The sequence below is a fragment of the Verticillium alfalfae genome, genomic scaffold (assembly GCF_000150825.1).
Source record: "Verticillium alfalfae VaMs.102 supercont1.2 genomic scaffold, whole genome shotgun sequence".
Taxonomy (NCBI): Eukaryota; Fungi; Ascomycota; class Sordariomycetes; order Glomerellales; family Plectosphaerellaceae; genus Verticillium; species Verticillium alfalfae.
This window is the reverse complement of record NW_003315037.1, coordinates 227,626-241,085: the sequence shown is the minus strand read 5'-3', so window position 1 is coordinate 241,085 and position 13,460 is coordinate 227,626. Positions and strand designations below refer to the sequence as shown.

Below are 13,460 nucleotides of genomic sequence, written 5' to 3'. Positions count from 1 at the left end.
GTGGCATTCTCATAAAACCCGATGCGGTTCCCTCCTGATGCACGTGTCACTGATGTGGAATCTTCGTCCTCAAGCCTGGGTCGCTGCCCTCGTTCGGGTAGGGGTCTGGTGCTTTCGTCTGGTCTAGATCCACTCAAAGCTTCTCTTCATCAGCCCATGATGCAGCCTGCAGCCCTTCCGTGTCGCCGGTATCGTACCATCGCTGCCAGCCGCAAACCGCCCTCTTGGCCGGCCGTCCCGCCCCACGGCCTATCGGCCTGAAGGCTGTTTCACGCAACTTGACGCGGCGAAAGGGAACACCTGCATCGTCTGTCGACTGCTTTGTTCTGGTCCGGCCAGCGTCACGCTCGAACCCTCTTTCGTGTCTCTTTTGCTGTGGTCGCTACGCTACGTGCGAGGCGTCCCAATTGGTTCATCGCGTGGTATGTCGAATGGGCCCTCCGCCAGGACACCAGGAAGAACAGAACAACCAACGGGTTCGTAGATCCGCACCGCTGCGTAGTTGCCGGTCGGATGGCGGCGGATCCGGGGTTACGCTGTGCTCGATGACTGGGAGCCAACAGCCGTTCATAGAGCCTCGGGACTTTGACGAGGTAGGTGGTCATGGTGGCTTTGGTGGTGCAACCCCGCATAGCACGCTCTACTTTTTACCACGTTCGGCATGGCTCGATCTGAGGTCAGATGTCTTCTTGCAGATGTGACCCAATCTGATGAAGGCCTCATGAAGCTCTCCCAACCAATTGGGATGCGAGATAGATGTCCGTTGGACTCAGCTCCTCGTGATGTTTGTCTCAAGGCCGCCAACTGCCGAGCTTGTGCGCACACAGTGCTCCGTACTCTGACTCGATAGAGTGACAGCCCGGCTGGCCCGAGTGACTGTGTGCTCGGTCGCCGTGCGAGTGTATTTCCTGCAGCATCTCGGTGCGCAGCGGTTTTGCGATGATAGTCTTTTCAGTCTCTGTTTTGTGGAAACACCACCTGGCTTGCGTTGCGCAGATTCGTTTCCATCAGTGGTGGTGACTTGCTCTCTCTATCCTACCCACGTTGTCAATATGACCCGAATGGAGGAAGTGCCAATCCAACATAAGGTAGACCATGATGCTCGTTGCTCGACTACTACGATTTCGTGCCTGTCATGCCACAACGATCTCACGGCGTCTCTCCACATCATACCCAACAGGTTCGAGAGAGGCTGGCATCATGATCGACTCTCTCTCATTGGCTAGTCGCATCTTACGGGGCTGGGACTGGCGGGGCTCCATTTTTTTTCTCGGATCGGACTTTCCTCCCCGAAAAGTTTTTCCGCTTGACCTTGAAGAAAGGAATCTGTAAATCGGCAAAAAGTTGCGACAACAGCCACCGCGACTCGAAAAGACGATCTATGTTCCAGAAGAGGACTTCTGCTTGCCTTCGCCCTTGAATGATAGGCCCTGAAGGCATGGAGGAGCCCTCTCAGGGCGTCGGCGCCCCTGCGCAACCGCCGCCAGGTACGATTCCCACTTCGCACCCGCCAAGAAATCCTCGCGGCCGTGTGGAAAATAGTTGGGAGGGGGAGTTGGTGCGTTCGCCGCTGACCACGCTTGCAGCGCCCGAACTGAAGCAAGAGTCTCCTTCGTTGCCGAAGGACTTCGAACTGTCGCCCCAAGCTACAAAACGACCCCTCGAACCGGCGCCCGAGCAGGAAGATGGGGATCCCAAACGGCTCAAGCTGGGCGAGGACCCAATGTCTGATGCGATTGAGATGGAACTCGACCTCGAGGCCATGGTTCAGGACGTGCTCGGCGACATAGACAACCAGATGAGTAGGTTCGGCGGCATGGACGGCACTTCCGGGGGCGACATGAACCTCGACATGGGACCTGTGGACCCCCCACCACGAGATACGACAGAGCCAACGATTACCTTCCTCGACAGCCCGATCCAGGCAGTTCGAGCTGCCAGTCTGCCTGCATTGTCGCACTTTGTACGTTCAATTGCTCTGGCGAGAGGCCATTGCTGTTGCTGACTAGATTTTCCCAGGCCCTTCAAATCCTCATCATCGTATCCCAGCAACACTCCCCGCACAGCCTGTCCAGCGCGATACGGACGCACGATTCGGAAGCGGCTACCTCATGGGTCGCACTGAAGAACCTCTTCACAAGTACGCGGCAGCTCTTTTCGCAAACCGATCCAGTTTTACACTCAGACTTTTTCGGATCAATATGCTCCACCGACGAGCTGCGGCTTGCGAACCTCGCCAGCATCTGCTGTTCGCTGACGTCTACCGGCCGCGATGCTGATACAATAGATCGGCGCGAGCTCTACAAGAGCTTCTTCTCCATTCTGCTCCGCGACGGTAGCGAATTGTCAAATGTCGTTTCTGATCTCTTCGTTGCGGCCAAGACGCAAGCTATCATTGATTCCGTGGCCAAGGGTGTTCAGGAGACGCCAATAGACCAGATTATCGAAGAGGCCTTCCCATCGAGCCTGGAGCAGAACCTGAAAAGTCGACACGGAGGGTCCGACCTCACGCAAGTAGAGCAGGCCCTGGTGACGCTGGCGTACGGTCGAAAGGAAGCGCTGTTCAAGCAGATCGCGGAGGGCCTAGACGAAGGTTTGTCACGTTGACATGATCGCGCAACATGTGTACTGACGGATTGACAGGCAATCTGAGATCGACGTATGAGAACGAGGAGCTGTTTCGACTTCTTGGCTCATACCTCTCCGATGAACTTCAGCACTTTGCGCACATTGCTACCAAATACAGCGTTCAGCTGCCGATGAGGGAACCCATCCACCTCGACATCCCCGACGACGTGTCCGAGATGGACGAACAGGCTCTCTCCTCTCTTCTCGAAGCGACAGACGGCCTGGTAGCGCAGTACTTGCCGAACGGCGGCGTCGAAGTGGCCAACGAGCCTGCAGTTCCAACCACCGAGGGTAGCATTCCGCCGGCAGAACCGCAGACGAATGGGGGCGAAACCACGACTGTGACGGCACCGCCAGCTCAGAACGGCACGACAGACCACTCACATGAGACGCACGACCTGTTTGCGGAAATCGAGCATCAGACTCAGGAATACGTGCGCACAACACTGAGCAACCTGTCGCCTGCGCCGTATCAACCGACTGTGCCTGCGCCGACGGGATCGACGATGGTCCAAACACCGTACCTGTCACACTTGCATCAAACGCAAAATCACCCGCCACCACCCACACACTACTACGGCTACCCACCGCTGGACCCAAATCAGAACCTGGAGACAGAAGAGTCCGGGCCCTTGCCTCCGAGCCAGTCTCTACCCAGCGCTATGCTCTACGACCGTGCACGTCAGGCCGCGCTGTCAAAGAACACGAATCCCCAACGACGCGAAGGCGGCAGCTCCACTCGAAGGCCATGGTCTCAGGAGGAAGAAAAGGCGCTCATGACGGGATTGGACAAGGTCCAGGGTCCTCATTGGAGCCAGATCTTGTCCTTTGTACGGAGCTGGGGGTTCCATCTCCAACATTCTCAAGGATCGCAGCCAGGTACAGCTGAAGGACAAGGCGCGCAACCTGAAGCTGTTCTTCCTGAAGTCGAATTCCGAAATGCCATACTACCTCCAAGCGGTCACGGGTGAGCTGAAGACTCGTGCACCGGGACAAGCGGCCCGGAAGGAGGCCGAGGAGAAGGCACGACAGACGTCCGAGGAGGCTCAAGTTCGTGGGCAAGGCAACATACCCATCGCCAGCAACATTCAGTCATCACCGCACAGCCACCAAAAGACAAATTCGGTGACCCATCACGGCTTCCACTCGCTCAATCACGCGGTACAGGCGCCCGCCAGCCCATACACCCCCGTCGCTCCGCTGGCGGCAAGCGCCCAGACGCATGCGTCGTCGCCGATCACGAACGCGTTACCGGCGCCCGCGATGCAGAGTCCTGTGAAGCCGGAGACCCAAACGTCCTATACCCCTCCAGTGACCATGTCGACACCGCAGCCGACGCACCCTCAACTGCCATCGCAGCCCTATACACCAACATTACCGCAAGCTCCATCTCAGAACTCGGCACCATACACACCGACGCATTCCTACACACCACCGCAACCGGCTCCCACGGACTCGCCACACGTCAAATCCGAGCCGCTGCCACAATATGACTACATGGCGCAACAGCAGCAGCAGCAGCCGCAACAGCAACAACAACAGCAACCGCAACAGCAGCAGCAGCAGCCACAGGAGCCGCAGCAGCCGCAGTATCACCAGCAGCCTTCGCAAGAACCGCAAATGCCGGTCACTGCGGTGGACCAGATGCCAACGGCGGCCATGTACTCAGGGCTCGACGATAATGACGACCTCAAGGATGCAGCACTCATGCAGAGTCTCCGCGAGCTGGAGGCTTACAGCGGCACGAGCGTCTCCTAGAACGAGGCGTACGCGGGTCCTGTACCGAGCACAGCTTACCAAGACCCGTCGTCATCACCGACTCCTGATTCGATATAGGCGTGCGGCTCTCATGACTCTGCACGCAAAGCTCGCCATTCAACCGCCATGGTGCCGTCCGCTCGACTCATGGGAAGCCAAAGGAATGGAGAACAGCAGCGCAGCGTCACGACATGACCATGTGCATCCTGCCTTCTGAGGCAGCGACAGTTCACATGGTCCTTTGGTCACAGGGAGTATGTATAACGAGGCCCCACTAGAGAGGGCGAGTCAGGAAGAACGAAAGAAGAAAAAGCGATTGATTTGTTTGCCATGATACCACGATGAGGAGTGGAGGGAAAGAGAAACAGGGAGGGAGGACACGGACGCCCAGGGCCAGCCAGGGTAGGCAAGTCCGGGCAAAGGCGCACATTCGGTCGGCCAGCATGTCGTCGGCGTTACTTTTTCTCCAACATTCGTAGAGTAAAATGCACACGCTGCGGCGGAACTTGACATCAAACAAACATGAACATTCTGCAACGTTGTACTCGGGCTTGGCCTCCCGGTTGGTTCCAGTCAAGAAGAAGATGGTGTTGAGAATGACAGTGTACCGTCTTGCAGTGTTCGTCACTGGTGGGCGGGTGCAGTTTTGTTGAGCCATGATTATGTTTCTCGGCCACTTTTGTGTGACTCGGGCATGTCTGACCGCCAGGTTTGACAGGTCTGCTGCGACGGAGAGGCTTCGGTTTGCCTTGTTCTTCACCTCCACGCCAAGTGACACGCAATGTGCCTCATCAGGCCTTGTACATCGTCGGGATGTGTTTCGGTCATGTTTGCTCATGAGCTCACAAAACCCATGCCTTGGCTATGTGCGCCTCCGCGGGATGGACACCATAGCTTTCGCTCGTCGAGTATGACAGGTGCTTTTTACGACTGTAGATTGTCGTTCAATTCTCGGACGAAGCATGGCGCGGCCAAGTAGACCCTTGACACGGCGTGTTGCCCACGCCCTCGTGTTCTCCCACCCACTGCCGTCTTCCCTTTCCATGAATTGATACGCCTTCGGGTGCTAGCTGTCACCTACAACTTTGACGCGAAAGACGAGATCAGACATTTTTTTTCTGCACTGCAGCTACTAACCCCACGATCTTTCCTTCTTTCTCTGTTTCAACCATGTTCGGCGCCAAACGAAAGAAGCTGAAGCCCGAAGAGGACCGCCGACGCTGCAACTACGTCACGATTCAAGGCCGCTGCAGCCAGGGCAAGGTGACGCTGAGCAAAGATGGTGTCAGGTTCCCGAGCCCGTACTGTCGTTACCACTGCTGCAAGAAGGTCGACGGGGCGGCCTGTCAAGACATGAGGATCAATGCAAAGGGGTTCTGCCAGCGACGTAGGCCTAGCTTCTCTTCCTCATCATCCGTCCATGCTAAACATGGCACGATCTAGACATTCAGTGCCAAGGCAGGTCAACGGCACGCGGTGTACAACGCCGTCAGGGGCTATGATCCCAAGGAGTTCAAGTTCTGCGCACAATACCGTACGTCCATGCCGCACACCACCACGTTGGCTCGTCCCCTCACTCAGCATGACAGACAACTGCTTGGCGCTCGACTGCAAGAATGAACGCTTCTACAGCGGTGAGTCAGACCTCAAGTTCTGCGCCGACCACCGCTGCACCAGCCCAGGCTGCGACAGGCCGAAGCACACCGGGCCGTTCTGCGCCTCCCACACATGCGAGGCGCCCAACTGCCTCGCCTTCGCCGTCGGCGGCGGCGGGCCAGGCGAGCCGACGCGCTACTGCGACCGACACCGAGTCTGCCAGCACGACCAGTGCGAGCGCTTTACGCACGCACGAGAGAACGGAGGGCTGTCCAACTTTTGCGGCGCGCACTACTGCGCGTGGGACGGCTGCGAGCAGGCGCGGGAGGGTGCCGGGGAAGGCGAGCACTGCAAGGCGCACAGTTGCATCGAGATAGCGTGCGTCAAGGGGAGAACGAGCGCCGAGGGATTTTTCTGCAAGAATCACGAGTGCGATACGAAGGAGTGTCGGTTCAAGAGGTGGAGGGGCGAATACTGTCCTGAGCACCAGTGCGGGAAGCCTGGGTGTGCCGAGGAGGGGACGACAGACCATTACTGCTCGAAACATGGCACATGCAGCATGGTAGGATGCGATCGGTTCCGCTTTGCGGACGGATCGAACATCAGGGATTGGTGTGAAGAGCGTGAGTTTTGCCCTTCCAACTCCCACTTCCTCTCCCTGCCCCTCTCCAGCACCCAGGTGATCAGCCTCCCAGGCAGCAAGGCATGCTGATCCATTGTCGGACACAGACTTCTTCCCAAAATGCCGAATACAGGATTGCGAGGCTAGGGCGGTTGACGACAAGGAGTTTTGCCGGAACCATATCTGCGAGTTCCGAGGGTGCGGCGGGCAGCGCTCACATTGCGGGACGCTATGCGACGTGCACAAGTGCGGTGTCGTCACATGCCCACATCCTCGCTGCAACATGTCGTTGCCGCCGGTCATGATCATGATGGGTAAGTCATGGCCTTTATCGCCGTATTGCAACGGTCACGCATGCCACCACGACAGCTGCACACAGCAGTCGGCGGACAGGAGTCGTTTCTGTTCGGCGCACACACCATGCCGCCATCCAGGATGCTCCAACATGGTGCAGTTGACAGGCACCGACCCAACATGCTGCTCAGATCACAATCAACGGGACTCTGTGGGCCGACGAAGGTACGCTGAGTATCCGGGGGTTGGTGGGGGGTGGCCGGGCGGATGGGGCGTCAATGCTGTTCTTTGAGGTTCGATGACGGATGACTGAGCACGAGTCGGCAAGATGACAAGCAGAGCGTGGGGGAAACCCTCAAACTGTAGAAACATGCAGAACTTGGCACAATTAGCACTGATCCAAGTGTTGACGTGGCCCGTGATATGGCCGCTGTGGTCCGCAACTCAGGACCGTAGAGGGCATCTGGGCCCAGAACGTTCGGCCGGTCGCCTACTAACGTGATGCTTCTGCGGGGAAGACACCAGGCAGCAGCAGATGACTGGCGATTTAATCAGACAAAGGGCAGACAAAGCGGCCAGGATGGTCGGCCTAGGCTCGAGGCAGTACACACGCCAGTCTGCTCCCCACGTGGTAGTCCCGTCGCTGGGCCAAGCCGACTGGCTTTAGCACCACATTGGGGTCGTTGGGCTCTCAGGCTGGTATTGAATCTCGCAGTGAAGCGGTATGTCGGAGGAGGAGGCCGTTTGAAGGACAAGGGCACCATCGGGCTCATTGCAACTTTGGGCCAAGCTGATGAGGCACTGCCCACAGCTGACCGTTGATCCAACTCCCCCTACCATTCATACCGGCGAGTTTGATCGTCTCGCAATTCAGACACGAGAGGTAGCCAAAAGCCATCTGCTCTCAACGATCTCAAAGAGATGGCAGGCCGGCGCAAGTGCTGATGGGTTGAGACAGGATTGCGACCCTTCGTCTGAAGCTGAATACGTACCTTCCTCCCCTGCCTGTAGGCACAGGAGATCCTGTTGTGGCAAGAAGTGGCAAATTGGTCAAAGACGTTGAAGCACATCATGGGACCTTGTCGTCGAGATATTTTCGAGTCGAGAGGGGCTGGTCAGGCTTTGTGCGGCTGTGTAGTTGCATGATCGAGGGCTCTTTCTTTGTCGTTGAGGTTGGGTTGATGCAACAAGTTTGATGCACGGGAGGAGGCTGCGTCTTGTACATATTAGGTACTGCACCCAAGTACCTCTATGGCGAAGAGGATCATCCAATAGAGAGTGTGGCTCGGCCAGCCCATTTGAGGCGCAGGCCCCACGACGAAGCAAGGCGACGTCCCCGACTGGTACGGAGGCCGCCAGCAAGCGCAGCCGCCCGCCAGTCGCTCTTCGTCTCCACAGTTCCTGCCAGCCGGAGGGGCGGGAGTGAGGGTACCTGGATACTTAGGTACATTCATGTGGTAAGCAGAACAAAGGTCATTCCCAAAACGTCACCAGACCCACGCCTCTCAGTAACCAACCAGGTGAACACCCAACGACGACCTCTCGCCTCGCTCGCACTGAGGAAGCGAGCTCTTCTCGCATTCCAACATCTGGCCCTATTCCCGCCCGCATGGCGAAGACAAAAGCAGTCGCGTTCCGAAGAAGTGGTACTATTGAGGGGGGGCCACCGTTGAACGACCCCGAATTAGCTCCCCTCCCCCGGCTGTCGTTGGTTGCCTTGAGCCAAGCCTCACGACGTGCGCAACCTCGTTCGCTCCCCCCCCCCTCTTCAAGTCCTCAAGGCTGGATCGAAAAGCGAATGACCCCCCTTCTTTTCGAGACCCAAGACATGGCTACCAACTCGTGGCCTGGATCTCATGTTCTTCTATACACAATACCGCTCTATGACTACATCGCTGAATGACACTTATGTCTCGACCAGCCCGGTCAGGGACCTCGTCGCCGTGGATCGCTGCAGGTCATCCCGTGTACCTGACAGAGGTCTTCCGTCACCCTTCCCTCCCGCTCGACACCCTCTCGCCGGACCATGCGCCCAGCCCGCGTGCCTGCTTTCGGCTCCTCTCTTCGCTGCTAGGTCTTGTCGACGGTACAGTGCGCCGTTGGGGCGTCTTTGACCATGGCTCTCGCTCCCTCCCTCTGCTTTTTTGTTGCGGGGGGGAGTGGGGTGGGTGTCCTGCAAACGGTCGAGTCTTGTCATGGCACAGGCAGCGAGCGACCAAAATGTCGTTGTCCTTGTTCGCTTCCTTTAAGACAAGACTGTCCCGCTGCCGCTCGAACCATGTCCGTCCATGCCGTGCCGTACCATACTCATTTGGCAGGTCACACTGACGCTCATTCGTTCTGCGACTCGACCCGACTTGAGGTCCCCTGCTTTGATCACCTGCAGTAGTTTATATCGTCTTGTGGACTTGACGCCGTGTTGGGTACCCGTGAGACGTTATCAAGCTGCCATTCTCCTATTTTCCATTCCCCCATGTCCAACATCTTGTCCATCCCTAAACGTCATCTATCCGCTTTCTGCCTATCCGTCACTATCACCAAGAAGAACCCGAATCAAAGCGTGTGCGAACCCGAAAAGCGAACCAAAGAAGCCCTGTTTGACAGTAAGAAGCGAACAACAACGAGAACGAGGACAAACATAGCCGTCGACACTACCGACACTCACCCACAACATCCACTGGCAACAGTCCTCGGGTGTCAACCGCCTTGAACCCGTCGAGGTTGGACGCCGAACAGAGAATTCCGAACCCTGATTCTCTTCTTCGCGCTCCCTCTCTCATGTCTCGTCGCTACTACGTCGAGACCTCTCCCTCCGGCCGGCCGCAGTTCGTCACTCTCAAGCGCTCCCGCTCACACCACCACCACCATCACCACCGGCCCATCGAGCACGACGACTGCTTCGTCAGCAGGGAGGACTGGAAAGCTCTCGTCGAGCGGGAGCGCTGCCTGCGCGATGCCAACGACGTGCTGACCCGTGACAACTACACCCTCAAATGCACCCTGCAGGCCACGGACGGCGAGCTGCGCCGCTACCAGGCCTGGGTGCCGCAGCTGCAGGACCGCATCCAGTGTCTCGCCGCCGACAACGCCGCGCTCAAGAGGTCGCTCGACAGCGCCGGCGGCCACTCGGAGAAGCACTACCGCGAGATTGAACGCCTCAAGCAGAGGCTGCTCAAGGCCGACAGGGAGATTGGGGGACTCAACGACCGCCTCAAGGATATGCTGCGGAGGGCCGGCCACGGCGTGCAGGATCGCATTGACGACCTGACGGGCATCATTCACGACTGGAAGCGCAAGTTTGAGGTCGTGGACGAGCACAATATTCGTTTGCGGCGCGATCTGGATAATCGAAACTCAGTCATTTCGGAGCAGTGCGAGCGCATCGATGCGTATGAGCGGATTATGAGGCGGCATGGGCTTGTGCCGCGGTGAGGGAGGACATAGGAGACGGTGGTGGTGTAGTCTTGCATTTAGTGTTTTCCGACCATCTCCTTTCTGTCTGTTGATGATAGGGGGGTTGCTGGACAGGCGACCTGTCTTTTTTTTTCGATTCCTTTTATTGTTCTCCCTGCCCGCAGCGGGATGGACGGTCGAGTTGCGGAGGATCATTCATTTGGCATCTCCTATGTCACGATTTACGAGGAATTTGGGCCATGTCTTCAGATACTGTCGACGTGTTCGCACGCATCTTGTTTTGAATGTCGCTACATAGATACCATTTTGTTTTTCTTCTGTCATGACTACGTGCCAGTCAGTATACAGGTGTGAAGTAGCGGACTGGGGTCTAGAGAGAATGAGGCTCATTATCCATGAACCAGGTAGGCCCGTTCCTGCCATCTTCTACGGTAGCAGAATGTACTGGCAGCAAGACGAGGAGCAACGTGAACGAGGTCTAAACAAGCCATGGCCCATACTGTATGATTGGCCGAGCCCCCAGAGGGATGCGCACTCTGCTGTCAGCCCTGGTCTTCCAGCACATAGAGACATTTCGATCCATGGGCCGAGTGGGCGAACAAAGTCGGTGCCGAGTCGGAGGTTGCGCCGGACTTGGCAACGTGCTCCTCCAGAACAAGCAAACGCCAAGCCAGAGCTGACGAAATCTGCATCACTTAGACTCTGGGGATGCTTAACCTACGTGGGGGCCAAGAGAGGAAGAGGGAGAGTTCACGGAGCCAAGCACCCTCTCGCACCGACCATGTGCACGTGAAACGACGTTTGCTCAGCTGCTCAGGGGTCCCTATCCTACGTGTTCGGGGTCTGACGACAGCAAGATGCCCCAGCTTTGGGCCTGCATGAACCGCACAGCAGGATGGATTTCGATCCCGGCGGGCAGAAGAATCACGAGGGTGGTCAGACGGGAAACGGAACGAGGACTGAGAAAAAAAGGATTCAAAAACAACATACCCGTGGCGAAGAGACAATGGTGTTTCAAGGCGCAAGTGACAAGGGGAAAAGGGGGCGGCAGGGCGCGTGCAAAGTGACGATGATCGATGGTGTAGTCCTTGGGGCTCAGCCTCTGTCAGCCGCGCGGCGGGGCGTGTTCAGCAGTTCGCAGCCTTGCATCCTTGGGCGCTTCTAGAACTCTGACCAAGTCATCTTCTTTTGTTTGCGTTGGATTCGCAAAAGTATGCGGCGAGAACGGATTGGGACAGGACATCGCCATGGGCATCAATTCAAACGGTCGACCAGGGGTGCGGAGAGGGGCAACAGGCGCATAGCCTCGTCAGCTGGCGGGTCTCAGCCCTACGGACGGTCGAATTTAGGCCTTGTGGGGAATGATTTGCAGTGAACGTGGGATCATTTTAGCGGGCGATACCCTACCTAGGTTCCCAGGCCGGTAGAACTGCCCAGGTAGGAAAGGCACGGTGTATGCTTGCTGTGCAGTGAGCCGCAGCGGTGATCCTGGAGGGTGCCAATCGTCCGAGCCCGAGGGGATTGGCAGTGGGCGTGCTCGAGCGGCGTTCGGGGCGGCGATACTTCCACGTCACAAAGGCTGGGCGAAGGCGTGGTGCATGCTGCAAGGCACGATTCTTTGCAGGCGATGGAGAAAGGGCAGATGCTGCTTGCGATGACGCGGAGCCCTGGGCATCTCGTTACTCAGCGACGGCAAAGCGCGTTGACAGGAGACAAAATCATGATCATCAGGGCCGTGCACCTGGGTACTCGGGCATGTACCTGACTAGGTAGGTACCAGACGGAATGAAAGCTGGTTGAGGGCGACTGGCAAGGCATACTCGAGCGAGCGGCCTTGGCATTGTCACTTTTCTTTGTCTTCCACTGCCAGTTTTTGGTCGCGTTTCCGCGTGTAGTAGGCCACCCCTGAAAGCGAGGACTTATAGGGCTTTCTGTCTACCTAGATCTCCCTGTAGTCCACGCCAGCTGGTAGGCGCCGTTGCGCTTGCCCTTCGGCCGCTGCCGGGCCGCCGGTGGGTGCCTGAAGTGACGGGCGGGAGCTTGCCCATTTGCGTTGTGGCCTGTCCCGCCGTCTACATGTACGTAGTGTCGAGCATGTCACCACGAACCAGCCCTGAAAAAAGTCTATTCACGGTCCACCGCCAGAAGCCCGCGCGAGAGGCCTGCCACGAACGAATGAAATCCCCGATGGCCCGTGGAGTGGACAAGGCGAGCCAAGATCAAAGGTGATGCATGCGCGCCATCAAGTGTCTGGCATGGATGCAGGCTTCTGGCGACGAACGACAGACGACGTACTGTACAACCAGACGAGGAGACACCACGCGACATGGGCCAGACTCTTAATGCGCGACATGACCGTTCCCCAGCCCTCCTCGCGCAGAGTGACTCACGCAATCACGGGGGTGCGCAATCGCGCCTACGCAACCTCGCAACGCGCATCGCGCATCAAACGTCACGCATCACGCATCACGCATCGCGCAGCCAGAATCCCTCCAGGCTGCGAGTCCCTCCTTGGCGCTGTTGAGGCTGGTGACCGGTCCGTCTGGGACGCGTCGGGTCGTGGGGGCTGAAAAAGAACAAGACGTTGCGACGTGACACTTTTGGGGAGAAGAGCAAGATGGGTGTGGGTGAGAATGAGGCAAAGCAGACGTCTGCTCGATCCTTTGTGGCGCACCAATTTGCGAACCTCGCTGTGGAAGAGGAAGGAAGAGGCAACCAGCGGCACTTCCAACTATCTCCCTCACCTGCCCCTGCCAGTTGGTCCGGACCAGACAAGGCAATCACTACTCGTCGGCGAAATCAGGCTGCCAATGCTGCTGCCGGTTCTTCACTGCCTCCGTCGTAGAGTGCTATCAGTGGCTTCCCTACCCCCCCCCCTTGGGGCCCACTTGCCCACGTACCCACTCGCCCACCCTTCCCTTCCCCCCTTCCTCTCCAGCACAGCCTCGACTGCACCAATGAGAGACTCCAGGGGAGTGTCGGCATGGATGTACTCGGCAAGCCAGATTCGGACGCGGTCAGCACTTGCTACATCCCATACAGGTGCCTTTTTCTACTTGCGCCTCTTTGTTTCCACGACTCCCACCCTCCAGTATACCCTCCTGCCTTGTGCCCCTACCCTCCATGCATAGGTGGGCAAGTACGGGCT

At 57.6% G+C, this 13,460-nt stretch overlaps 3 protein-coding genes across 3 annotated transcripts; all 3 read left to right on the top strand.

Moving 5' to 3' along the window:
• Positions 1 to 1,438: 1,438 nt before the first annotated feature.
• Positions 1,439 to 4,386, top strand: VDBG_01541 (conserved hypothetical protein; the record flags this gene model as incomplete). Its single annotated transcript, XM_003007307.1, has 5 exons — positions 1,439 to 1,487; positions 1,587 to 1,963; positions 2,020 to 2,593; positions 2,644 to 3,422; positions 3,541 to 4,386. The coding sequence occupies 5 exons, from the start codon at positions 1,439 to 1,441 to the stop codon at positions 4,384 to 4,386; spliced, it is 2,625 nt and encodes an 874-aa protein (XP_003007353.1).
• A 1,170-nt stretch (positions 4,387 to 5,556) lies between these two features.
• VDBG_01540 (conserved hypothetical protein) lies at positions 5,557 to 6,909 on the top strand (the record flags this gene model as incomplete). Its single annotated transcript, XM_003007306.1, has 4 exons — positions 5,557 to 5,715; positions 5,830 to 5,920; positions 5,976 to 6,605; positions 6,662 to 6,909. The coding sequence occupies 4 exons, from the start codon at positions 5,557 to 5,559 to the stop codon at positions 6,907 to 6,909; spliced, it is 1,128 nt and encodes a 375-aa protein (XP_003007352.1).
• Positions 6,910 to 9,014: 2,105 nt separating this feature from the next.
• Positions 9,015 to 10,330, top strand: VDBG_01539 (predicted protein; the record flags this gene model as incomplete). The annotated part of the gene is made up of 2 exons (XM_003007305.1): positions 9,015 to 9,216; positions 9,510 to 10,330. 2 exons carry the CDS (start codon positions 9,015 to 9,017, stop codon positions 10,328 to 10,330), a joined length of 1,023 nt encoding a protein of 340 aa, XP_003007351.1.
• Between the last annotated feature and the right edge of the window lie 3,130 nt (positions 10,331 to 13,460).